The 27109-nt window shown below is 35.6% G+C and overlaps 1 protein-coding gene across 1 annotated transcript in view; it reads right to left on the minus strand.

The window, feature by feature from the left end:
* Positions 1-27109, minus strand: part of EYS (eyes shut homolog) — a 625315-nt gene that overhangs the window by 591330 nt on the left and 6876 nt on the right. Inside the window, exon 2 of the mRNA XM_058836459.1 lies at positions 22600-22704. Within this exon, the coding sequence (XP_058692442.1) occupies positions 22600-22704 (105 nt within the window). The remainder of the gene's footprint in view (positions 1-22599; positions 22705-27109) is intronic.

The raw sequence follows: 27109 nt of genomic DNA on the forward strand, positions 1-27109 counted from the left end.
TAAATTATTTTTGTATTAGACAGATACAAAGCAACTGCTTGTTAACTCTATCTGGGAAACTGCATGAAACTGCTAGGTTTTGTGCTAATTGTAAGAAGCAGATCTGTTATGGAAATAGCATCAGAAACAGTTCAGAAAGCTTCACAAGAGACTGTGAGCTCATGTGTTTACATTCATATTCTAAATAATTCAGGAAAGAGGCTCTTTAAAATTAAGAAGACAGAAGGATCCCAAACAGAAATAAATCATGTATTTTCTTTCAAACTGGTTTAGAGTGTAATAGGGAGAAGAAATAGCCAGACAGTTGAATTGTGAAGTAATTTAGGTTAGAAGGAGTGGGGTCATCTAATTTAAACCTTCTGCTTAAAGCAGGTTTACCTTCAAAGGCAGCTAAAGGTGCTTAGGACTGTGTCAAGCTGTATTTGAGAAACTCCACAGATAACAATTCTGCAATCTCTCTGGAAGCTCTGTACAATTTTTGGCTAACAGGTCCTGCCCTTTTGTTGTACATTTCAGGAAATAGTCTGCTCCACCTTCTCCATTGGTCTGGAATTAAAGCCTCACCTGCTTTCACTTCTTCCCTGGGCAAAACAAATAAAGCCTCTTGTCTCCTCTGAGGTTATGTATTTCATCTGTCTAACTTCCTTAGTGATCTTCAGATGGATTTGCTTTCCTTTATGAACATATTTCTTTCCCTGGGACCCAGAAGGAGACATATTACTTCAGCTGTGGCCTCCCCTGTGCAATAACAGCTCCCCTCAGCCAGCTGGCAATGATCTCACTAATACAGCTGTGCTGGCTCTGCCTGCCATGGATGTGATTCCATGCATAGCATCTGCTATGTTGTGCTGTTTTTGATTTTCTTACCAAGACAGTGTTAACATACCAGCACTGCTGAGTGGTGTTTTCACAATGTCAAGACCGTTTTTTCTTCCCAGTCTCTGGAGGTGCACAAAAAGTTGGAGAGGACACATACTTCAATTAAAATGATGCTTCATTAAAATGTGCTCAAAGGTAAAAAATCAGAAAAAGAAGGTAGAAGTGGAGCCAGGGAATTTGTGGTGTTTCTCATGGTGTTTGTCTTCCCAGCTTATGTGTGCTGAGGCCCTGCTTTCCTGGAAGTGGATAAACATCTGCCTGTGATGGGACATGATGAACTCATTTCTTATTTTGCTTTGCTCGCACAGAGCAAGGTTTTCTCACCTTCTCCCTTCTGATTCTCTCCCCCATCCCCTTGCAGAGCAGTCAGTGTGCACATATTGGGAGACTTACCTGCCAGCTGAGGTCAAACTAGCACAGCAGCCTTCTTTCTGTGCGTTTAGCCTTTATCACCACAAGAGTGCAGTCCTGGCTCGAGCTAATTGGTTCAAGACACACACCGAGGACCTTTTCTGCAGCCCTCTTCCCAGCACATCCGTCTCAGCACTGATGCAAGAGGTTCTTTCTCAGTGGTTGAACTTCCCTTTTGTCTTTGTTGAACTTCCAGAGGCTCTATTGGCTCATTTCTACATCGTTTATGAGCTACCCTGAACAGCAATACCTTGCTTCAACATATCAGCTCTTTCCCCCAATTTGTGGTCATCCATTTCTGCTGAAGAAGTCGTATGTGGATCCCCGAATTACTGGAAGAGGCTTCTCAAGAGAGGCCGTGACTTCTCTGCCAAAACTGGATGTTTTCAGCTATTTACTGGACAAGTCCCTCAGAAAACTGATTTAACTTTCAATTTAAATGTTATTCTGACACAGATTACCTCTTGAGGGCCTCTCACAACCTTAATTATTGGTACAGACAGAAAACACAGGGCAAAGCCTACTTTTTCTCAATCTTATGAAGTTGTATCAGATCACTAGTTACAGAAGGAATAATTAACTGTTTCCAAAAAGAATAATCCAATTTTGACAATGCTTTCATTACACCTCTGGAAGCTTTTATTCATATAAAATTGATTTAAAAAAGATAAGACTTGGCAAATCCTTGTTTCCTGAAAGAAAAAGTGTGTTTTCTAACAGGAAGATAAAAGTAAGATTCCATAATCATTTGAGAAAAGTCAGATATCTCAAATGTTACGTGAATTCCATCATATGGCAGTGATGAACACCACACTGTAAAACAAATTATGTTTACATGATGGTATCAGGAGGCTTTCATTCTTCAATTCCTTCTTAAAATAATCCTAAAGATTAACATGTACTGGGAATAATTGCCACTGGTATACCAGAAGTTTTTAAGCCTCTCTGTGTGTTCTCATTATGAAAAAACTCTTTCAAATCAAAATTTCCTTTACAGTTAAAAATCATACCCAAAGGCATGTGTATAACTTCTTGTTCCTCATTCACTATTCAGAGATGTTATAGTTATGGTTTTATTCATGAAGGAAGGGTCTTTATAGCTCAAAGGATATTCTTTGAAATTCTTTGAGTGGCTCAGAGATTGAGCCATTCTCATATCTGAATTAATTGACTAAATTGCACACTCTCTTATCTTTGCAGTCCTGTTCCAGTGCAATGGAAACCCAGGGCAGTCCAAGTTGAATTCTAATTTCATATCTAGTACACCCACACAAAATAACACAGGAAGCCTTAGGAGAAAATTCAGATAGATAGAAACAGATAAAGTTGTTCACTTCCAGACATCTATATTTTCTGAGAAGCTGTTCATGAAGTTTTCAAATGGGATTGATTTAATACAAAATAGACATCTAAAAATATTAAATGAATCATTCTCTAAAAATATCTCTTTTTCCCCTGCTTACTCTGTATCTATGTAATTTATCCATGACTATTTCAGAGGAAGGTAGCTCAAGATGAATTAAATTAGTACCATCTCTAGCTAAGGAACTCAGGTACTGACAAGATTGTTAGAGACTCTCCACGTGCTTCCAGCTCCTGATCTTCTACAAGGTCTGGTGTTCTTTGGGATATTCCACCAGGGTGAAAGCCTCATCTTGCAGAAGATGTACTATTATCATTACCATTTCAAGGAATGCCAGGAGTAGCTAAAACACCTGTTTCTTCTTGAGAGAATCTGGAATACAATTTTCTTTCTAGTACACTGTAAGATAAAAAGGATGTCATGGAAATTGATACTTGCAGTTTTCACCGTGGCTTAAACACATGCTTGCCCAGAATCTGATTAAGAAAAACTGAAAATGTTTAGCTCTTAATATTAAAAAAATCCTGCCCTATTTTATATAATGTAAAAAGACGATAGGCGCTCATAGCTCACACATTTACTAGACTCATGTTAACATGACATAGTCAAGTATTTGATAACCATTTTTGTTTTCACCATAGTACTTGAAAGATCAAAGTATCCTCCAGCTCAAAACAAAAACTATTTTACAGTCATGTTTCCTGAGAATTAAATTTTCAGGAAAGAGTTCACGTATTGTGATTTACCTCTGAATTGTCTTGGCATAGTTAGTTACCAATGAAATTAGGAGCAAGAGCTCAGTCATTCACAGGTTTATGCATAAAGCTTTAATTTGTCTTGGCAAGATTAAGAAAGCCATATATTATTATGATAACACTCTGTACTTTTGTTGATTATAGTGTGCAAGTTTGGACATACTGGTTTCTATTTTTCTTTTTTTTTTTCAGCTCCCAAGTCCAGAGTCTATGGAAAGAAAAGCTTAGAAGTGAAAAAAATGCAAAAGAAACCCAAACACAGATACACAAAATGAACCTCCTCCAACCTGATCTCATAAAATCCTGTGCTCTAAATGTTGTGGGTTTTTTCACATCTATGAATAGGAGGGGAATTTGGTTTCATTTGTGATCTTTGGCTGATTTTTTATTTTCCATGAGGGCCGAAAAGTCCCTGCTCATGGTCTAGGTAATGACACAAGATGAGGAGCTGGTTTGAGAGACACTATGCAGAGAGAACTGGGAGCAGGTTCTGGCCTGGCTATACCAGAACTTACTTGTGCAGAGAATTCCTGGTGCATGACGCCTTCTTGCTGGGCCCTAGGGCAAGGACTAAAGTATAAACAGTGATAACAGATGTGACCTGTCTGGTAGACTAGTATAAGAGCTGATCTTGTACATGGAACAAATACTCAATGTGCCTGCTATTTTTTTTTAGGTCGGTTGTAGCATTTCCCTCTGTTTTCCTTTGTTTATCATTAAAAGAAAAAGAAATAACATCAGCATAACTATTGCACTGACTTTGTTTTGCCTTTCCAGTTGAGGAGTTATGTTGGGTCCTTCCTTTATTAGCAGTTTGGAAAAGGAAAACTGAGGCACAGGGAAGGGGGACAAGTATCTCTCCTGCTGGAAGATTAAAAAAAGAGCAAATGTGCAACTCAACCATTTCTTTCCATATTGAATGTATTTCCCAGCTAATGCAAAGAAAAATATTGTTACTACATTAGCTTATTTATTGGATATATTTCTTCATTCACATTTCTGTGAAATTTGTGTGCTTACATTCATTATATATAGTGAACTGTCAGATTATCAGATCCTCACTAGGAAATGGCTTGATGTAGAATGCAGTGAATGATTAATTCACATTGATGATGTTTATTCTTTACGCCCAATACTCCTCCTCCATCTTTTATCTGTATTATTATTTCTATAAATTATTGTATAACATTTGTACTGTCTTTAATATGTTCACTATTAAAAAATCAATGAACTTTAATAAAATTGATTTTTCAAATGCAGCTTACAGGGTATTCTGTAAGAAATTATACCTTGTCTTCAGATTTTTTTTTTTTATTTTTTTTTTTTTCACTGTTTGGCTAGGTATAATGTTTGGATTTTTTTTTAAATATATAAATATTTTAATTAATAAGGAGAGCTGAGAAACCACCTCCCTTGATCTGCTTACCATCTGCTAGATGTTGCAGTCCAGGACATGGTTTCTGGCTCAGGAGGTCCATTTCTGAAGTATAAAAGCATATGAAGCATGTGGTGAAGTATGTCCCACTGGCTCAAGTTCAGCTTTCTATGCACTCTGGTCCCAGTGCCTTCCCAGCAGAGGTATATTCCTACCTGCCTGTAGGGGTGAAGACTCCACCTTATGCTGGTCTTTGGGATTATTCCAGTTACTGGACTTTGTGTTCAACCCTGTTAGCCTTTTGTGATTCTTGCTGACCCAGATTTTCACGCCTGTCAAAATCTTTCTGTATGGGTGCTCTTCCTTTTGACTAAATCGCTTTACCCAGTTTAATGCCATGCACAAACTTGCTGATGATACATTCAGTCCTGTCATCCATAGAGTCTAGAAAGGTATTGAGTGGTATTGAATCCTGAACAAACCCAGTCGTGAGGGGGTGCCCGTTCACCTTTGTCCACCCCCCTTGTGCACAACAGTATAGGCCATTTTGCTCCAATCGTGGTTCATCTGCGCAGTCCATTTCTTAACCAAATTGTCAGAAAGGATGTTGAGGGAGGCTGTGCCAAAATGATTTACTAAAGTCAAAGAAGTAAATTCGCAGCTCTCTTAAAATGCAGTGAACAAACTGTTTCATCATTGAAAGCAATCAGGTTGGTTAAACCCAATTTACCTTTGTTAAATCTGTGTTGTCTTTTGCCAACAAATCTGTGACATAAGAATGTAAACCCACACCACTCAGAAATCAGACTGTCTACAAACAGCAGTGATGCTTCCAGCAGGGTGAAAGGCTGTGGTTCTCAGTCTGTGTGCACAACAAATATAATTAAAATGTTGAAAATGTTGGTGGTGGCCTCCAGGATTCATTCAAAATACCATGTCATCATGTATATCATATGACTTTTTTTTTTTTAAACTCTAAATTACAGTTCCTCACTTCCACTGAAGTGGATGGGGAAATAATTTAGCTTTATTCTGTACCTCAATTTTTTTCATAATTCTGAGAATTTTATTTGGGTTCTAGAGAAGTTTCTTGCCTTATGATACTAACCCTCAAGGTTTGAAGCAGAAATTAAGGCTTTAGCATTACTTTCCAAATATCGCTGAACACTATGGTCACAATCTGGTATTATCTAAAAAGTAGCTAATAATGCAACATCACACCATTTTTTGCATAGTATTTTAGAACATAAATGTATTTTATGTTATGTTATTTTATGATATTCCCATATCATTCCATGTCCAGGCCAGCACGTTCTTTGGGAATTAATCTCTTTGTTCTGATGCTTATGTCCTTAGATCTTTAATTGTGTTCTAATATCATGAATTATGTTCAAATAGAGGTAACTTAATATATAAGGGTCAGAATCTTGATCCTGCAGTCCCTGTGTGCCAGGCAACCTACTCTTCAGTTACATTCCATATTTTCAAATAGCAGTTGAATTCTGTGAATATTAATATAATTCATGGGTGATGGACTACTAAACATGGTGGCAAATAAGATTAAGAAATCACTGAAATTCAGCTCAAAGATCAAAATTCACTAATACATAAAATCCATTTTGACTGACATCCTTAGCATTAAGAATATATAAACTGTCCTTTCAAAAAGGTGTGTATCACCCAATTGTAAGGAAGTACTGGAGCAGTAGGTTATTTAGCTTCTTCATCATGGCTAGTTAACACCTTGATCCATCTCTTAACGTGCAGGACACCATAAAGCAGATGCAAAATAAATTCATTTTCAACTTACCTTAATAAGGATAGGTACCAAAATATACAATTAAACAATATATTGTTTAGAAATATTTGGAGGAATTTCATGGTTTTCTTTGCTGAATTTCTATTTTCAGGTATTTTATTTTTGCATAGAGCATGCACCTCTATTATAATTTATTGTAACGTGTTTGTTTAGTTTATAAGCAATATTTATTAAAAATACTACATGTAATTTATATATATATCTATATATATATCTATATATATATACATCTAAGGAACAATTACTTGAATGACAATAAAGCTTTTTTTGTCAGTATTCTGTCTTCTGTCTTCCATTTAGACAAAAAAGTACATCCACCAGTAAAACTGGATGAAGAGACAGATCATACAGAAGGAATCAGAACAGGTATTCTAGGGCAGCAAGACTACAGAAACAGTAACAGTTCTGTCTGCAAGATGTGAACTATGTGAGATTTAACTGATTTCAAATATTTTGAGTTCAGTTATCTTTCCTGCTAATACATAGAAATTTTGACCTGCATCTAGTCAGTGTGATCACCAACTGAGCATGCTACCTTCCGCTTACTGCAGAGAAACACTAATACAACATTGTCTGGCTCATAGTCTTACATCTTGAATAAAAATATTTTGCACTCTATTTTTATTATTATTTTCCTCTCATGTTCTTTCCTCCTAGTGAGGAAAGTTACTGTATTGGTTTATTAGGTCTAGTACTTTTCCCAGTTGAATGAGTTTTCATGTTAGCATGCTTTAGCCTGGCCACCTTTTCTGATAGATCTACAGTTCTATCCATTCTCCAGCTCAGCTCTCTGCTGTTTCTTGAGGCAGCTTAATGCCACTTTAGTCAGATCCACACCCCAGGCTTTACACATATTATTCACATCCTCATTGCTTTTCGCAGACCTCTCACTTGTTCTGCACTCTTTATCCAGCCAATTGTTCACTCGCACTTTGACAATACACAGTTCCCATTTGCTTCTGTCATTTTGTCAGGGCCAGTGTTTCAATTTTCAGACTCCATCATTTCGGAAAAAATGGCCTAACTTATTGAGAAAATTTGACTTCAGATTCCAAGATGTAGCTGTGAGACTCAGAAGATGCAACACACATCTCACAAAACATGAAGACTATAATTTAGCATTGAAATACAATCAGAGATAGTAGGTTATGAAAGAAATAAAATGAATAAATGAATAAAATGAACATCACTTTGTTGTTGTTTGTCTTAGTTTTGGCTATAAGGCATTTTTCTTCCAAAACAAATTTTTCTATTAGAACATTCTTTTTCTTTTTTTTTTTCAGGAAAATACAGATGAACTGAACCCAGTTTGACAGCCAAGACAACATTTAAACACTGGTATTTTTCCAGTGATTCTAAAGCTAGCAGTTCATAAAATATTCTCTTTTTCAAAGCTATATTCACTTTGAAAAATGTATGATTCTTTGTAAATAACAGTAGAGTCCAAACGTTTCACTAGAGTCAAGATTTCAACTTGTCTTTCTGAGTCCTTTCTAATAAGATGCCACTTGGTAGCTACACTTAGTTGTTGAACAGTTACTGTATTTTTCCAAAATAAATAATTCAATAAAAGCTGTTACCTACAATACAAAAAAAAAAAAACAACCCAGGACTTGGGAGCATGACTGTGTTACTTGGTCTTCTGTCAGCAAGACATTCCCTTCTAATATTGCTAGGGATTTTTGGGGGGTGTTTTTGGGAGCGGGGAAGGGGGACAGGAAGGAGGAGTTAAGTATATATTGCAGATTAATTACAATCTGCATTATTTCCTATGGACTATTCTTTTTGAACAATGGTTTAGCAAAGCAGACTTTTGAATAGGTTTCAAATGTCTCAGAGTACAGAAGCGAGAAGCTGGTAGGACCTTTCTGACACTTGTGACATTAATTTGAAAGCCTGCTAAACCTCACAGTATTATATCTATAAAAAATAAAAAACTTTAAACATCAGTTTCAACTTGAACATCCACAAGCAATCTAAGTAATACACTGATATTCTTTCCACAACTCTTAAGGTTGTTCTGGAGGAATCTCACATGCATTTCACTGAGTAATCAAGTTGGGTTGGTAATGACAGTTCTTTTAGTGATCTGAAATACATTAATTCTTCTGTAGGAAATGAATAATTAGAAGACATTTAGTGTAACTAATTATTTCTCTGGATTTCATTAAGTATAATAAATAATTATTTAATTCATCATATGCACAGCTAGCAAGTGCAATTATCTGATCAATACAGTTTCATAAATGATAGTGACATAACAGACATTGGCACTTTTTGCTGATATTCCTCGAGATGTTCTCCAAACCATCTGCCTTTATAAAAGGCAACAAGATAACTGGTGTGTTCCACTTAATACAAGTCATGATAGCCTATATTTCATAACAGGTATAAATCTTCTTGAAAAGTATGATTTTTCTATTTTTTCTCTACATTAAAATAAAACTTTTAATGAAATATTGTCTCATTATTTCTTGAAAGTTTTAGCTATTAATTTCTCCTTCTAAAGCCAGATAATATTTTATATGCTAGAATATATGCAAAAATCTATTCTTTTTAACCTGTTAAAAAGTTCTGTCCTTGTTATAAATTTCTCAGATAATTAAAATTAGAAAATGGAGACTAAGAAATGATACTTTAAGCACTTTAACAGTTTATTATATTTATCCTGATATCTTTTAAAAAATAAACTTTATGAGTTTAAGTATATATAATAAAGTTTTTTTTGCATGCAAAATCTTATTAAATTCAGTGAATAATTTCAAATTTAGAAAAAGTCACAGGTCTAAAAGTTCTATGTACTTCATGAGTGGTAAAGTTGTGTATTGATGCTTCTAATGCCTGAAAAGCTTTGTCATTAGCTCTCCTTTTCTATCACAGTGGAGAATCCACAATAGATTTTTTCTTAAAGTGGCTGAAATTGAACACGTTACCTTAAATGTAGAAAAATGGAATCTAAGATAAGGAAATCATAGAATACCTAAATATGCAATTACCAGTGTCAGTCTTTTAGGTCTCAGTGGTAATTCATGTTTTCTGTCCCAAACAAAAGAAAGTGGAAAGGCAAAACTATGCCTAAAATACCTTTTAAAAAAAAGAAAAAAAAAAAAAAGGACTACTAAGAGATATGAGGGAGAACTCATTACTATTTACTATTACTATTTACAGCACGTATTTACATAATTTAGCTGATTTAGTCTTTCTGTTGATCCTTGTGGATGAAAATCTGTACATGAACCACAGTGTACATTCACAGCCCAGAAGGCTAACAATAAAAAGAAGCCCCAAAAACCTGTAATAAACCCCAGAAGTTGATTCAAAACAGGAATGGACAGTAGGCCAAGAAAGGGTATTCTGTCCCTCTGCTCTTCGCTCCTGAGGCTCCTTCCTGCATTACTGCATCCAAGTCTGGGGTGCCCAAGACAAGAAAGATTTGTTAGAATGGGTCCAGACAAGAGCCACAAAAATGACCAGAGCACCTCTCATAAGAAGACAGGCTGAGATGTTCAGGGCTGTTTGGACTGGAAAAGACAAGACTCTGGGGACACATCATTGTGGCCTTCCCATAATAATGGGGCTTGTTAAAAGGAGGGAGAGGGACATTTTATACAGGCAGATAGTGACAGGACAAGGGGCAATGATTCTAAACTGAAAGGGGCAGGTTTAGATTAGACATTGGGAAGAAATTCTCCACTGCAAGAGTGGTGAAGACATGGAACTGTTTATTCAGAGAGGGTATGGATGTCCCATCCCTGGGAGTTCTGTTCCAGACTTGATGGGGAGTTGAGCAAGCTGGTCCAGTGAAAAGCATCCCTTCCCATGACAGCGGGGTTTGGAAAAAGATGATCTTTAAGATCCTTTTCAACCCAAACCATTTTATAATTGCATTATTTCAGTGCTGCATTAAAACAATACTAAAACAATAAATTTAAGATGCTGTGTTCAGTTTGCTCACAGTAGAATAAGTAGAGAAAAAAGGTTGAAGATAAAGGTAAGTGTAGCTACTGACGCTAAACTCACAGTGCTCTGTTCATAGCTATAGCTATATACATTTACCACAGCAGTGGATAAAGGTAATCCTCTTTGCACTTTGAAGAGTACTTAAAATTCTTTTATTATAGCAAAAGTCCACAGGAATGAAATGAGTATTCAATCTCATAAAGCAGAGAAACTTCAAGAGAGAAATGCACTCTCTCTTGTAGTTGAGTATGTGGGTGGCCACGGGTGGCAAATTAGATATGAGTTTGCAGTATAATATGACAGAAAAATGCAATTCAACAAAGGTAAAAAGTCATGGAGGATGAAGGCAGTTGTCATTTTATACAGCTCGTGTGGTATAGAATCACCCAAACATGTCATTCTATTGCATGTATCTTGAGAGAAGTTGTTGATATACAGCTTGAGAAGATAATTTTTGTCAAAGGACTGTATATTTGAAGTAAAAAAAAAAAAAAAAGAAAATATTATTAGAAAGTTGTAGGTGGGTGGACAAGAGGATTACTCACTAATAATTTCCTATGTACACCTGAAGAAAGAAAACAACTGGTGGGATTATCTATTTGTTGTGCTACTGGAACTAACTCTGCAACTGGAATGCTACTGCAGCTCTGTAACAGCAGAGCTAAATTTATCTCAAAGCATACCAGAATATGCAACAAATCTGTTTCACTGAAATGCTGATAAATTAATGCCTTTATTAATCTTTAGAATATAATTGCATCTTATTTTATGGAATGAAAACAAGGAGGAAAAGGTATGGTAATGTGATTAGTTAATGCCAGTGTGCAGCTGAGCCAAACATAGCTGCTCACTCAGTATCAGTGGGATGAGAGAGAATTGGAAGGAAAAAAGTAAGAAAAACTCATGGGTTTGGAAAAAGTCAATTTAAGGGGGAAAGCAAAGCTGTGCATGCAAGCAAAGAAAAACAAGGAATTTATTCACTGCATTGCACCAGCAGTCAGTTGCTCAGCCATCCCAAGGAAAGCAGAGCTCCATCATTCCCAGTGGTGACTCGGGAAGACAAACATCCCTCACAACCTTCTTCTCGGTTTTATATGCTGAGAATGATGTCATATAGTATGGGATGTCCCTGTGGTTAGCTGGGCTCAGCAGCCCAGCTATGGCCTCTCCCAACTCCTTGTGCCTACCTCAGCCTACTTGCCAGCAGGGCAGTGTGAGAAACAGAAAAGGCCTTGCTGTGCAAACACTACTTATAGCAAGAAACACTGATATAATATCAACTAACAATATTTTGTCACAAATTGAAAACACTGCATTACATTAGGTGCTATGAGGAACATTAATTACATACCGCCTAAAACCAATAGAAATTTTTAAAAATTTAAAGGTTTGTTTTGGAAGACAAGGAAGTTAATTTTATGAAGAGGAAGCTAAATGAACTTGCTTGAAAAAAAAGAAACTTGAATTTGACCAAGAAGTTCAACTAAAGAAAAAGAAAATTTTAACTAAATCCCAGTTAGCAAAGCTGAATAATTCTCTTGGAATTATGTGCAATCTGTAGTATGCTCTATTTCTCTCTGGTTGATGTACAGACTCCCCATCCAGCTGTCAAAGCATGCTTTTTATTCTCTGAAAGTCCAGCTGACACAGTTGGCACAGTCTGAGTTACAAGCTTAAGGAAGAAAGCTGCTGAATCCTCTCAGGGAGTACTTGCATGGTTATGGGCTGGATTCCTGCCTAGTAAGTAGAAAGAGTAACCAGATATCAAATTTCCTGTCTAACCACAGTTTATGCAAAATAGACTGGAGAGAATAACCATGCCTAATTATGAAGGCAGACCAGAACTCCAGATAGGTTTTCTGCACTGCTAACCACAATGGATTATTATTTTATTGTGTGACAGTGCCCATCAGTGATAAATTTGTCATTCAAACTTGGTCTGCAAGCATATCTTTTATCTATAAGGATAAGTATCTTTTCCCAGCCCTTTTATCAATTTTAATTCATAAATAGTAAAGAAGTAAAGCACATGTGGCAAGGCTACATTAAGATATAGGAGTGTAATAAATTGTACTAAGAGAAGGCATAGAAATGATACAGAATGATGGCATATTCCTATGAAGTACAGCATGCTTTAACAATCACATTCAGGTAAATAAGAATATATTTCTCATTCAATTAAAAAAATTAAGGAAGACAAAAGAAAACCATGTGCAGGGTAAATAAGTAAGTCTACGCAGAATTTAAAGAAACATTTCATAGTTTCTTGATAAGAAAAATTCATCACCTACAGAAAGGAGAAAAGACAGTGAACTTTCCATTTAAATGTTTCCCTAAGAAAGTACATATAGACCTTTTTCATCAACCTATCATTTTGTTTGTTAAATCAAGTAAATTTCCATAGGCAATTTTGATTATTTACATGAACAGTCATAAATATATATTAATAATAGGCAGCTAGAGAGATTATATGTATTATATGTATGTATATGTATTATATATATATAAAATATATATGTACATATATGAAATTATATATATATTTAAATGAGCTTTTGTTTATCCAAATGTGGTTTTATCGTTAATATGTAAATTAAATTTCTAGGTATCATAAGAATTCTGCAAAGATGAAAATGAAACTACACATGTAACCAAGAATGTTTATATTGAACTTATTTAATAGAAATGTCAGTAAGATGCAGTCAATGGCTCAATGTCCAAGTTGAGATCAGTGACAAATGGCATTTCTCAGGGGTCACTATTTGGACCAGCACTGCTTAACATCTTTGTTGACACTAGAACAATGAAATTGAGTGCAGTCTCAGGCAGCTTTGCTGACTACACCAATCTGTGTGGTGTGGTTGAGATGCTGCAGACAAGGGATGAAATCCAGAGGGACCTTGACAGGTTTGAGAGTTAGTTAAAAAATATAAAATGCAAGATTCCCCACCTCGGACAGGGCAATCCCAAACACAAATATTAGGGCAATCCCAAGCACAAATACAAGCTAGGCAGAGGTTTGGCAGAGTTTTAGCAAGGTTAGAAAGAACAGGAGAGAAAGGGCAGAAAAGGACTTTGGGGTAAGAGGGTATGTAGTGAGATGACAAGGAGGATATGGATTCTAGTACCTAAAGGAGGGTTTATGAAAGCAAGGGAGAGGGACTTTTCCTACTGGTAGGTAGTGACAAAGGACAATGGTTTCAAACTGAAAATGGGCAGATTTAGTTTAGATTCTTTACTGAAAGAGTGGTGAGGCACTGGAAGAGGTTTTCCAGAGAAGTTGTGAATACCTCATCCCTGGAAGTGTTCAAGGCCAGGTTGGGTTAAAACACTTGGTCCAGTGGAAAGTGTCTCTGAAGGAGGGCTGGAACTAGAGGATCTTTAAGATCTCTTCCAATCTAAATCATTCTATGATTCTGTGCAGGTACTAGATTCATAAAAATATCTGCACCAAAGAAAACTACCCAGGCACAGGGTGCATAGATGAACAGGTTGTCTCCACTGTACAGACTATATTTAAGAAAGACATACAGAAGAGTAGTTGACATAACATTCTAGAATTAGATAAAATGAAAATATTTTGTTGAAGAAACAATTAACCTTGGATAGGGATCCCAACTTAATCATGTAGCTAGATCATCATGATGTTTGATCATAGCTAGGATCATGGGTAAAGCTGCCCCTACATTTGATATATAATGCTGTAGTAAACTCCACTGAGTTGTGCAGGTGTTCCTTTCTTAAGAAACAGTTATGCAAAATTGATCATTGGTGATCTTTAGGTTGTTAATTACATCAGCATTGCTCTATGGTTTTTAAAGTGAACTATGAATCTGGTCTCAGGACTTTTTGGTTCTGTTTGGACTGTGCACCTGATTTGAGGACTGCCTATGGAGGCTGAATGCACCAACAGATGAATAGTGTGGGCAGCCAAGACTATAAGGCGACTGAAGTAAAACCGTGCTATTAATTAATTTAAACTTTTTTTTTTTTTAATTGGCGAAGTCATAACAAATCAGGTGGGGTGCAGCTTGCCTCCAACAGTGTGATTCAGCAATTTGGGCCATAGCTTCACTATTACAGTCCTGAGTTTTCCTCTCAAAAGGACTGCCCATTATGTTGAACATAATAAAATTGTATGGTAGTTTTTATGAGGTTTCATTTTATTGAACTTTTTAATTGTGCCTTATTACAGCTAATTTTCACTGTTTGTACAAATCGCAGTTCTGTCCTTGTCATCCTGACACACACATATCATCCTTCACGTTATTTTTTTTTTGGTGATTCACATATATAAGATATATGCGTTTTCCACTTGTCCTTTTCAGATCCAGACAGTGAATTAAAGTAGAACATTGTGCTTTATTAAAAATAGGTAGACTGTTTTAAGAATCTTAAAGGTATAATATGGAAAATATGGAAGAAAATTATGTGAATTTTAAAAAAAATCCTCCAAAATTCATTTATAAAGATGAAAGAATAGCATCAGTTTAATGCTACGGAGACCTCTGTCCACTTTTATGCAGTGTCTTTTGTCACAGAGTAAATCACATCATCTGGTTTTCATCTCATCTCATCTATCTTCTGCTGACTAATACTTTGTATTCTAAATGCAAGCCCTCCCAGTTTAAACCCTTTACAAAAGACTGGCACCTCTAGCAAAATGTAAATCTCATCTGTATTAATTTTGTCTATACAACTACAAAACAGGGAAATTAAACCGTAATATGCCAAACTATTTCCTATTTTGTTTGTAACAATGAGGATTGACCTTAAAACAAACAAAACCTATTGAATTCTCTGGGTCATATTAATACTGAAAATGAAAACAACATGAAGGAAGCATGTTATACAAGTGCTCCTAATATAAATCAGGCATCATGACACTATTACAATGCAAATAGAACAATACTTTCTATCGTGTGCTTCATCCAATATTCTATATGAATAAAATGGAAACATATATCAATTTAAATAACATACAACAAAACTGATGAGTAGCACAGGCATAATGCAGAAATGTTTTTTGAAACCTAAGAAGAGAAGTTGTCATGGAAACAGCTGGGTTAGAAATATTTTTGTGGCTATAATTTTATTCAGCTGATGCTTATTCTTTATGTTATTTTAATAAATTAATCTTCCTGAAATCATTCATGATTTTAATTTTTTCAGAATAAGGTGTTATGTTAAGAACCTTCCAGATGTAAAGAAAAGACTCATGGCATATTCATGTACTCTGAAACATATAAAAATGGAAATTTTCAGTTTACTCCTACTCTCATCTAGCTGAAAGACTAAAAGAAAAGGTGAGTAGAAGAGTGAGTCATTCCCTTCATGAAAGGCTATCATGATACTCTACACAATCTTTTGCCTTAAGTGAACTAAAGGAAGAAGGAAATATGTAAAAACATTCTAACCAAATTTGAAATACTTTAATTATTTATCCTACATGAATAAAATAGGTGAACTAAAAAGTTTAACTAACAGAAGTCATCTATAAAAGTAATTTAAAACAAAAAAAAGTTTAAAATTAAAACAAGTAAAATAAATAACAGGTTAATCAGAAAAGGACCACAAGTACTCAGTGACAAAAAAAAACAACTCTTGCTAACAAGCCTGTCTGCAGGAAACAGAAATTTAATTAGTCTTTATGAACATACCTGCAACAAATACAAGTTTCTAAATATTAGTTTTCATAGAGAAAAAAAAGTTAAATACCAAAGGAAGCGGAATGGAAAGGGTAAAAAGTGGCACATCTTCAGAAAACAATCTGAAGGAAGCAATATAAAATAAATTAAAAAGCAAACCCAAAGAATTAATAATATTTCAATGAGCAATATAAACAGCCAAAATGAAAAAAAAAACCTACAGGGACTAATAAAAACTATCAGAAGACTGAGCCATATAGAAGAAGAAGAATGTACAAAGAAACTGCAAGGCAATAAAACATACTGGGAATGAATCCACGGGTTTGAAAATATACATTATTTCTTGGAACAAGAGGTGATCTAAGAGCCTCCATGGATACTTTTTTCCCTGCTAAACATGCTGGTTCACTGATAGGTAAAAAGTTTTCTGGACACATTAATCTTAACAAAGGTTGGAGCACAACACAGGTCCTTTAGGACTTCCTCATCAATTTCTTGGGCAGATACCCTTCAATTTTCTGATAGATTGTGTGGAGAATTACATTCACTCTATATTGAGCCAACACCATATTAGTTCCAACATCACATATTAAATCAAGTGTCAAATAGTAGCTGCATATATATCATCACTTAAATTTCCTTGGCCATTGCTTCCATCGCTGAAGATGGCATTAGGTTGCACCTTTATTACACTGAATTGAGAATACATATTAATCAATACTGATCACTCCTTATGTTTCTAATGATAAAGATCACATGGGGACAGCAAGTGATGGCAACAGACAGCACCTATAATTTTCTTTAGTAATTTTAGTACTGACTGGAGGTTTTCTCTCCTCCAAGGAAAGAGGCTAGAGTTTCTTCAAAAAAAATTGTTGAAAAAGATCAGATGGTACTATTTAACAACACAAGATGCATTGCTGTGTTGGAACACAGGTTTCAGACTCCTTGAAATACTTTGCTTTTCTAGTGCCATCTTCCACACATAGCTGCTATTGGTGCAGCACATGGCTCTATCACAGTAATGAGCAGAATGTTTATTTAGAGCCTTTCCACCCTGTTTATACTGTTACAGTCCTTTCCCCATATTTCAAGAACCTTATAAAATTTCCTTATGTTACTTGTATCAATGAATAACCTGAATTTAAATATTTTAGAACTTTCTTATTACAAACTTTATCCTTTGTTTCAAGACAGACCAGAGGAGACTAAAATAATGAAGGTTCCTATTTACTTTTTTTTTTTTTAAATCTGCTTTTCTTTTCTTTTTCTTAAATCTGCTGATTCACAACTCTGATGCTTGCGGGTGTGTGGTGGGATCACCTTGGATGGCTTCCAGACCTCCATCCAGCTATCTGCTTTCTTACTCCTCTCCTCAGCAGGATGGGGAGAGAAAATTAGATGAAATGTCTCATTGGTTGAGATAAACAGCAAGATCACTTACTAGTGAGAATTATGGGAAAAATAAACTCAGCTTGGAGAAAATTAATTTAATTTATTGCCAATAAAACCTAGAGTATGATAGTAAGGAATAAAGCAAAAACTAAACCATATTACACTTGACCTGACCTGCCTAAAGTTCAGAAATAATGCTTGCAAAATCTCCTGTACAAGGTCATCAGTATATAGCAGTAACTTTTCCCCCCAAGCTATATTATTATGCAATTACTTTCCTGTCAAACATTTTCAGAAGATGTTTATAACGTTCACCCAAAAGCCACTCATGTCTTTTATCCAGAGAGAAAAGGACTTAGGTAATGATTTCATGTAATATCTAAGGATATTGTCTGATTCTATTTGATCTATATGTGTATTACTCCCGCTTATCTTGAGGTGCAAATATAAAGATTATGCTCTGTCACAAAAATCCACAAAAATAGACCCTGAAGAGTCCATTACTGAAAGTAACTTATACTTTTGATGCACAGGCTTCCTATGTTGTGTTAATAAAATTACAATATAGTACAGGGAAATTAGGAAAACAAAACCAAAAGAAAAAAACCAAATCAACCGAACAACAACAACAAAGAACCGTCCCCCAAAAACACAAAAAAAACCCCCAAAACAAAAACCCATACATCAACCCAAATTGCTTATGAGGAAAGGATTTTTTCTAGTTGTCTATCTTTAAAATTTGACTCCAGTATTTTCAGGTTTCCAGCAATGCTGAGATACATTTATGTGAATTTATGATCTGTATGATTAAATGACCTCATTTCATCCAATTTAGTGACAATATCTTATCAACAGCAGGATGGACTACTGGAATAATATCTAAGAAAGGTCTCAGCTGTATTACAGAGAATTTTAATGGATTATTTTTAAAGCTGCTGAAAGGGGATTTGTCATATGAAAATAACAATTTGAGTATTAAAATTGACCATGTATTAAGAAATTTAACTACTTTAAAGCAATTAATAAAGCATAAGATATATTTTCATAAAATGAGCTCATACAATTTAATGTATATATTTTAGATTTGTTAAATATATAAAGTTCTGTTTTATTAGCAAGAAAAAGTTTGTGCTTCTCAAGGATAAGTCTATATGTAAGTTTGAAAACTTAAACTGAAACAATGCAATTTTTGGGTCATCTTAATGGACTGTGTAGGCTGCAGAGGCATTTGGGATAGATCTGGGTAACTCTCAAGAAGAAAAAACTGTCTTGGAAAGTTCATACAGACATAAATATGTCAGATGATTAATATGTAAGATGATTGTTTATTAAGATGCCTTAATATAGCACAGGTCAATTTTCACATTCTATTTATTTTTCCCCCTTTAATCTCTTTAAATAAAATAAAACTGGAGTACCACAAGTCTCAATCAAAAGCAGTTTTATCAGATTATGAATCTTCTCTGACAATTTAATTCTATTAACTCCCCCCAATGACAAATGCTTTGCATTTCTTAAACACTCTACTTTATAAAGACACATTATCTGAAAGGTCCTACTTATTATCAGGAACAACCTAAGTATTACCATAACATTCTTGTTAATGATCCTTGTTTATTAATGTGGCTAATCAGCTTGCTTTCTTCAGATACAACCAAATATTCACAGCACACAGCACTATGAAGAATCCAGACTTACATTTTTCATGTTCTCATTGAGCCAGTTATGCATTTTTCAGATGCAACATAGCATACCATGTGTAACCAGATGAGCTTTTGGAAGAATATATACCTTTATAATCTTTATAATTTATATAATAAATAAAAAGTAATAGTCTTACATCCACTTTGCATGGAAATTCTACAAGATAAAAGATAAAAATCACTCTTTCATTTTCAAAACATATAGGTTTATTCTATGTTTACTATTATACAGTATCTCTTCATCATTAAGCCATGTCAAGATCATTAGTTAAACTACATTCACCCACTGCTAATGCAAAGCTCTTTGGGAGTCTTTCCACATCTGTCTTAGCTTAGCATTAATGTTTCTGAAAGAAAAACTAGAAAGAAATTAATCCTTTCCTTCTAAATTGTACTTTAAGAGGACTTATGCTCTCTTATATTCAAATAAATGGCAATACTGTTATGCCATAATTTGCAGAGAAAAATATTCAATTAATTTTAATGTATACAACTCCTAACTGAGATTACCTTTTTATGTATGTAACTCCTAACTGTAGTTACCCTTGAATTTTTAGTCAAAGGTAAAAACCAGTGCTTCTCACTTTTGACATGGCCGAGACATTGACATATTTCTTGCCCAACAAAGTTATCTTAATATGTATCTAGGAAAATAGAGTTATTATTATTCATAAAATAATAATCTAAATAAATATTAGAAGTATAACCTCCACTGAATACAGAGGAAAGATCTTTATGTTCATTGTTCGTACCATATTTGACCTTTTAAAAAAGGTCAAATTTGAGAAGACATCATTATGCACCTAAAATAAGGTGCAGATATTATTTTAGACAACAGAGGCAAAGCAGAAAAGTGCAAAGAAAACAGTTACCCACCTAATGAATAAAAAAGTTATTGTTCTAGTCAGACAGACAGTTATAGCTACAAGTTTATTCATTTACAGGAACATGATCATTAGGACACATTCAAATTATTTTCTTTCCCTTGTCTAATGCTATTGAATACATGTGATTTATTCAATTTTTTAAAAAAAATTCTTTACTTACTATTACTTGCTAAAAAGCCAGTTACTACAGATCCTCTGATAAGCAAAACTTACTTTTTCCAGAAATCCAGTAGGACACTGGCTGTCAATGAAAATATGGAGGCATAAATTGTCATTTTTCACTTAAAGATTAGCTCAAGTCAGCTGTTATCTTTTGAAGTGATACTCTTATTAGAACTGAGCTAGCAGTAAAAATATCCAGTAATGTAGCTACTTGTGATTTCAGGCAATTTACAGACATTATTTAATCATAGCAATGTATTTGGAAGATGGTTACATTTGTTTATCTGCACCTTCACCTAGAGAATATGAACTGGGATATTAATTAATTTAGCCAAGGGCACAAATGGAATGTGTATCGCATTTAGATTAAAATTCTCCTCTTTTTAGCTTATTGTTAGGTATTCACATCAGTACACAATTTTTTCCCTTCTCAAATTCAGTCTGTTATTATATTAATAATGTAGCTGCAAATTGTGATACAGCAAGTCTTAACTCTTTTCAGAAATAACTGATCATTTCTACAGATGACCCCTGGTTCACTATGAGGTTTTTTGATCATTTGACTTATGATCATGAAGAACCACTGCTATACACAGCATTTTTTTAGAGCCACTAGAATGAAACTCATAATTTTTAGTGTATATGTCCATTACATAAACCTCATTGTTCCAGATGACACACACACAATGGGAATTCTAATAAAATTAATTGGGTAAGGAAACCTTTACAAAGTGGCTAGCTTTCCTTTAAATAAAAAGGCACAGATGATTAGTAACACAATGCCACAACAATTTTGTTTTCTGTCACTGATATGCATTCTGCTCTATGAAAGAGATATCCTTTCAGATCTGTGGAAAGAAAGGTGCAGGATGCTTCTGTGTAAAATCCACTGTAGATAAAAGTTTTGGTGAACACCAAGAGTCAAACACATGACAACAAAGTGGTTCGTTGAATGTGATAATCTCCATCTCAGAAGAACAAAGGAGATAATGTTTGTGTTAATGTTTTGCTACAGCCTTTATTCAGTGGAACACCTGACAGGCTTACATTTGTCTCAGTGAAGCAATAGACTTGAAAGCATCACCTTATCTTTGAAGATATAACTACTGTCTTCAGTTCCCAACTCAGCAGATACTGACCTTAGGGCATTTAAGGATCTTATGTTATTAAATACATTAAAGTTCTCTTAAAGTAAGTCACTCAGGTTGAGAGGGTTCATTGGATACCTGTATTTCAGTACTCTGACATCTCCAGACTTTACTTATCACCATCAGTTTATCTTCAAAACACCACAGTACTATAAGTACTTCTTAGCCCATAACTGTATAAAATTACATTTTTGACATTATTTTCCATAGCAGCAATGAGCTTATAAATGCACACGCCAAAACAAAAAACTATTTTCTCAGCAATTTATCATCCATATTTATGAATGAATTTATAAGCTGCAAAATCGGTACACAGGGTCCTTTGGTCAAAGCAGTTTCTAAGGTTAGGAATTTCTAATCCACCCTCTTCTATGTTTTCATAGTCAACACAAAATAGCATATAAAATCTCAAATTAAACAATGTATATGCAATTAGCAAAGGAAAACCTTCAGTATCATATATCTTTCTCTCTAATTTTGATCAGTCTTTTTGCATTGTTCTTAGTTCACTTCTCACCTGCCCTGATGCATCTTGTATGTCCCTTACATCCTCTACTGTATCTTCCAGCCTTGTACAATAACTTGGACACTTCAGGACATTTCAGATGCCACAAAGATCAGGCAACCAGATTGAGGTCATACAAACTTTAGAACAATGTTCGGTTCTTTTGGGAATTAGTAATTTGGCCAGTGGAATAGGACTTGAAAGACTGAGGTTTTTATGTTTGCTATATTTCAACATTTTGCTACCTTAACCCTACATTTTTTGAAAGAACGTGTTGCTGTAAGATAATAATTAAAAGTTATAAAAGATTATAACTAAATAATTTAAGATCTTCAATTCCGTCATATTTCTTTCCCAGTATGTTCCAGCGCTACAAATACTTTTTGTCTAAGTAATTATAATTTATAAAAATTTCTTATGACAAATTAGAAAAAAAAATAATTTAATTAGTCTAAATAAGTAGCTCTGTGCATTTCAAAATGCAAGCAGAATGCTTGTATTGTACAAGACTTCACAGCACTTGAGTAGCAATAGTGGGACTCCCATAGTGTGCCAACAGACCAATTATATAAAAAGTATAAATGCTTACCAAAGGGGCAATTGCATTTGAAGCCACTTATGTCCTCTTCACAGGTTCCCCCATTCCAACAGGGTCTGTCTTGGCACTCATTGATGCGAACAGAACATGTTTCTCCTGAAAATTTGAATTTAATATAAATATATAAATAAATTAATAAATGAATAAGGACAAATATGCTGACACCTTCAAATTATAGAGATATATTTGTCATGAAAAACACCTATAGGATTGTCACAGTCTAAGTGGTGATCCCACTGGCCACAGTACACTGCGTACACAGGACTACTGACTGACTCCCTGTGTGTCATGAATTCTTCTCCTCCATTGGTTACAGGGCAGTCCATTTTCACAGGCAAAGTTGGAAGCATGACAATCAGGAAAATAGAAAGCTTTCCTACTGAGGTTATACATAATCCTGAAGTTGTTTTTTTTCAGTACACAAATCTACAATGTTCAAGCAATTTTTGTCCAGTTTTGTCAATAATTTTCTTTAATTTTTGTCTCTGACACCATTGAAACAGAACTGTGAAATATTATTTCATATGAAAATCAGAACAATGCTAATATACAGACATTTATGTGTAATAGAGAAGTTCAGGCTATGTTCTACAGCAAGTTGTCAGTACTGTAATATTGTACATTTCTCTTCATCCACGTAATACAAAGGAGGAGTAAGATCAAATCACTAAAGAACATTTAATGAAGCAAAATAAAAGGGCATGAAATAATTAAGAGCAAAGCTAGGAAGTACAGTGAAATGAAGATTTGCAATCTAGAAAACTGTTTTATTCGATATGTAACAGGAAAAGCTATTTCCAGTCTATTGGGTTTTTGTGGCCAGGTTTTGGTAGAAGGAGGAGCACAGGGGTGGCTTCTGTGAGAAGGTGCCAGAAGCTTCCACCATGTCCGAGAAAGCCAATGCCAGACAAGTCCAAGATGGACACGCTGCTGGCTAAGGCTGGCTGGACCAATCAGAGATGATGGTAACATTTATAACACATTTAATGTTGCAGTCAGCAACCTCAGGATCTCGTCCAGGGAAGCAGCAGGATTCTGGGGACCAGCATGAAACACCAACGAGACGGGCTCCCGGTTCATGAAACCATTTATTCAGCACGGGAACAAAGTCAGGTCCAGAACAGAGAGCCCTGAACAGAGGCACAGCAGGGGTTTTTGAGGGACAGAACACTTGAGGGTCTCCACCCTTGAGGGTGGAGTTCAGGGTCAGGGACCACTAGAAACACAGCAAGGGAGAACCCCCCCCCCCCCCCACCCCCCCAGGGACTCAAACCCAATCAGAACTCCTGGGCTGCCCTTCACAAGGGGTTTGGGGTGGGACATTGCTAACTCTTTGTCTCCCCTGACGCACATTGCCGCAATTTAAGAAGAAGGAAAAACAGTTCTTGTCCAGGTGAAACTGCATCCAGAGAAGAGCAGAGTGAGAGCATGTAAGTGGAACAGCTCGGCAGGCACCAAGGTCAGTGCAGAAGGAGGGCCAGGAGGTGCTCCAGGTGCCAGAGCTGAGATTCCCCTGCAGCCCCTGGTGCAGCCCATGGTGAGGCAGCTGTGCCCCTGCAGCCCATGGAGGGACACAGGGGTGCAGAGATCCACCTGCATCCTGGGGAGGAGACCCATGCCAGAACAGGTGGATGCCTGAGAGGAAGCTGTGAACCTGTGGGAAGTCCATGCTGGAACAGGATCCTGGCAGGGACCTGCAGACCCATGGACAGAGGAGCCCACACTGGAGCAGAGCTCGTGGTAAGACTTGTCACCATATGGGTGACCATGCTGGAGCAGCCTGTCCTTGAAGGATTGCACACCATGGAAGAATGACCCATGCTGAAGTAGTTTGTAGGAAACTGTTTCCTGTGGGATGGGCTCATGTTGGAGAAGTTCCTGGAAAACTATTTCCTGTTGGAAGGACCCCATGATGAAGCAGGAAAAGGATTCTTTTTCCTGAGCAGTGGGAGAAGCCACAGATGATGAACTGAATATAACCCCCATTCCCTGTCTCCCTGTGCTGTTGGCAGGGAGCAGGTAGAGCTGGAAAAGAGGGAGGGATGGGTGGGGAAAGGTATTTTTAAAGGTCTTATTTTACTTCTCATTATCCTGCTCTGATTTTATTAGTAATAAATTCAACTAATATCTCTAATTCTAGTCTGTTTTACCTGTGATGGTATTTGGTGAGTGATGTCTCCTTGTCTCAACCCATGAGCCCTTTCTAATATCTTCTCTCCCCTGTCCACTTGCAGAGGGGAGTGATAGAGAGGATCACCAGGTGCCTGGTGTCCAGCCAGGGTGAACCCACTACATCCAGCTATAGGAATATGGAGGTAAATCATGTTCAGAAGTTACAAGAAGTCAGCAGTGTGGAAAGCATGCTGGGCTTTCTGTATATCTTACAGCAGAAGATAAAAAGAAACCAAATGCTGATATGCCTCTGAATTCTTTACATGGTGGAAATTTGGTGTCTTTGCAGCACACCTACATGCCTGCTCAGAGAATCATATGAACCAAGACTCTTGGCTGTCAACCTGTATCTACTATAGAAAGAGTCTTCACCAGAGAAATGAAGCACCAAGATTCTCTTCAACACATAAACTTGTGAAAGTAGGGCTCCTATAGGGTTTTTTCCTGGCTCTAAACATGTTCTGCATTTTCCAGAGGATTTGAAGATATATGGATGAAGAAGGGGAGAAAAAGCATAGTCCAGGGAGAGCTCAGGTAACTCAGTAAACTAAAAAGCTTTCTGCTAAGAGCAGCTACTGAGTGCTGTTTAACATATGCCATGGCACCAGTGAGCATTAAAGCGAGGACTGGCCAACATATTTCTAAGTCATAAGAACATAATTTCTAAGTTCTTTAATTTTTTAAAGAATTTTCTTTGAAGTGCTGATAAGGTAATGGCACTATATATGCAACCTTGCTGATCTAATTCTGGTATTTTTCATTCCTTATGCTTTCCAGTTCAGATCCCTGATTATGGTGTGTCTCTTTTGAGGGAGATAAATAAAAATGCATTGGCATCTGTTCTCTTCCTCTGGATAGGCAGGTGGAGAGTAGCACAAATAGCACAAGAAGAGTTTCCTGCAGGAGTAAATTATCTGGCCACAAGCCATAGGCAAGCTGAAGCATGGACTAGAAAAACTCCTTGAAAACAGTTTCTTTCACCTCCCTTGAATTGTTAAAGGTGAAAGCAAATGCAGTTTCAAAGGAAATATTAGAATGAGATCATCCTCATACACTGATGATATCCAAGATAACATGCAAGGGGGAATCTAGGAATTCATGTCTTCAGACTACAAAGGTAATTTGTGGGCAGTATTTAAAAATATTTCAGAGATAATCAAAGAGTCTATGAAGCTACCGTGAGACCACATTTTCTGAGTTTTTGAGACATGAAAAAAGCTGGACAGATACAGAGGAGGCTTTTTTGTTTTCAGTATGCAGCTCCTCTCAACTACACATTTGAAATGTATGATGAGAACCTTCTTTGAAAGTCAGATAAAAATTGTTAATTGGCTACAAATTACTTTCAACATCAAAGTATGCTAATATAAATATTTTTTTGGTTTATGCTTTTAAGGTTAAAATTAATACAACACATCCAAACATAATTACTAGTAAAACATAATATTTAATTAGCTATTTAATAAGTCATAGCTTAAGGTCTGGGTTCCTATACACTTTAAAGGCATCATATCACCAATTCTGAAGTACAAAGAGAATGTTAAAAATTATCATGAACCAACTGTACTTCTATTAACTCTATAGAATATTTTATGCTGTATAAAATTGCAGTGTTCTCAAATATATAACAGACAATTACAGGAAAGTCTGTCACTTCTGCAAATTGCATTGCCTGATCCTTAACAGCAACATTTTCTACCGGCACACTGATGATACAAAAGACATTATTCTGCAGGAGCACAGAGTTGTTGAGATGAAAGTAAGGACCTGAGAAGGTGAATGCTAAAAAAAAGATATTTCATCCTCCTCCAGTGTAATTGGTATCACTTACTCTCTTTAAAATAATCATGCCATTTTAGCAAATGAAGGGACTCTCAAGTTCTCAGGTAACTAGAACTGCAGATGAAGGATGACAAAAAAAAATTAATAAATTTAATGGACGAAGTCTCACTGAATATTCCTTACCTTCAGAAGTGCAACTCTATAAGATCACTAGATTGAAAGTTTATACCTTTCAAAATTTGTCTTTTTTCTGCTCAACATAAAGACATTAACTTTGCACTTTATCTGAAGTTATTAAACTGTTGTTGGATTTTGTAGAATATCCACAAAATTGATGTTTTTTTGATATCAAAATAAGTTTAATTTAAAATTTTTCTCAAATATAATATTCAGACATTAAAATAAATGTCTGAAATTCATTCAGAAATTAAAATAGAACTGAAATAATTTGAGAGTTTATTTTCTTAATGCAATACACATTATATTTAAAGTATCTCTTATTAAGTGCCATCACCACTACAACATTTCTGTCTGAATCACAATACAC

The sequence above is a fragment of the Poecile atricapillus genome, chromosome 3, assembly GCF_030490865.1.
Source record: "Poecile atricapillus isolate bPoeAtr1 chromosome 3, bPoeAtr1.hap1, whole genome shotgun sequence".
Classification (NCBI taxonomy): Eukaryota; Metazoa; Chordata; class Aves; order Passeriformes; family Paridae; genus Poecile; species Poecile atricapillus.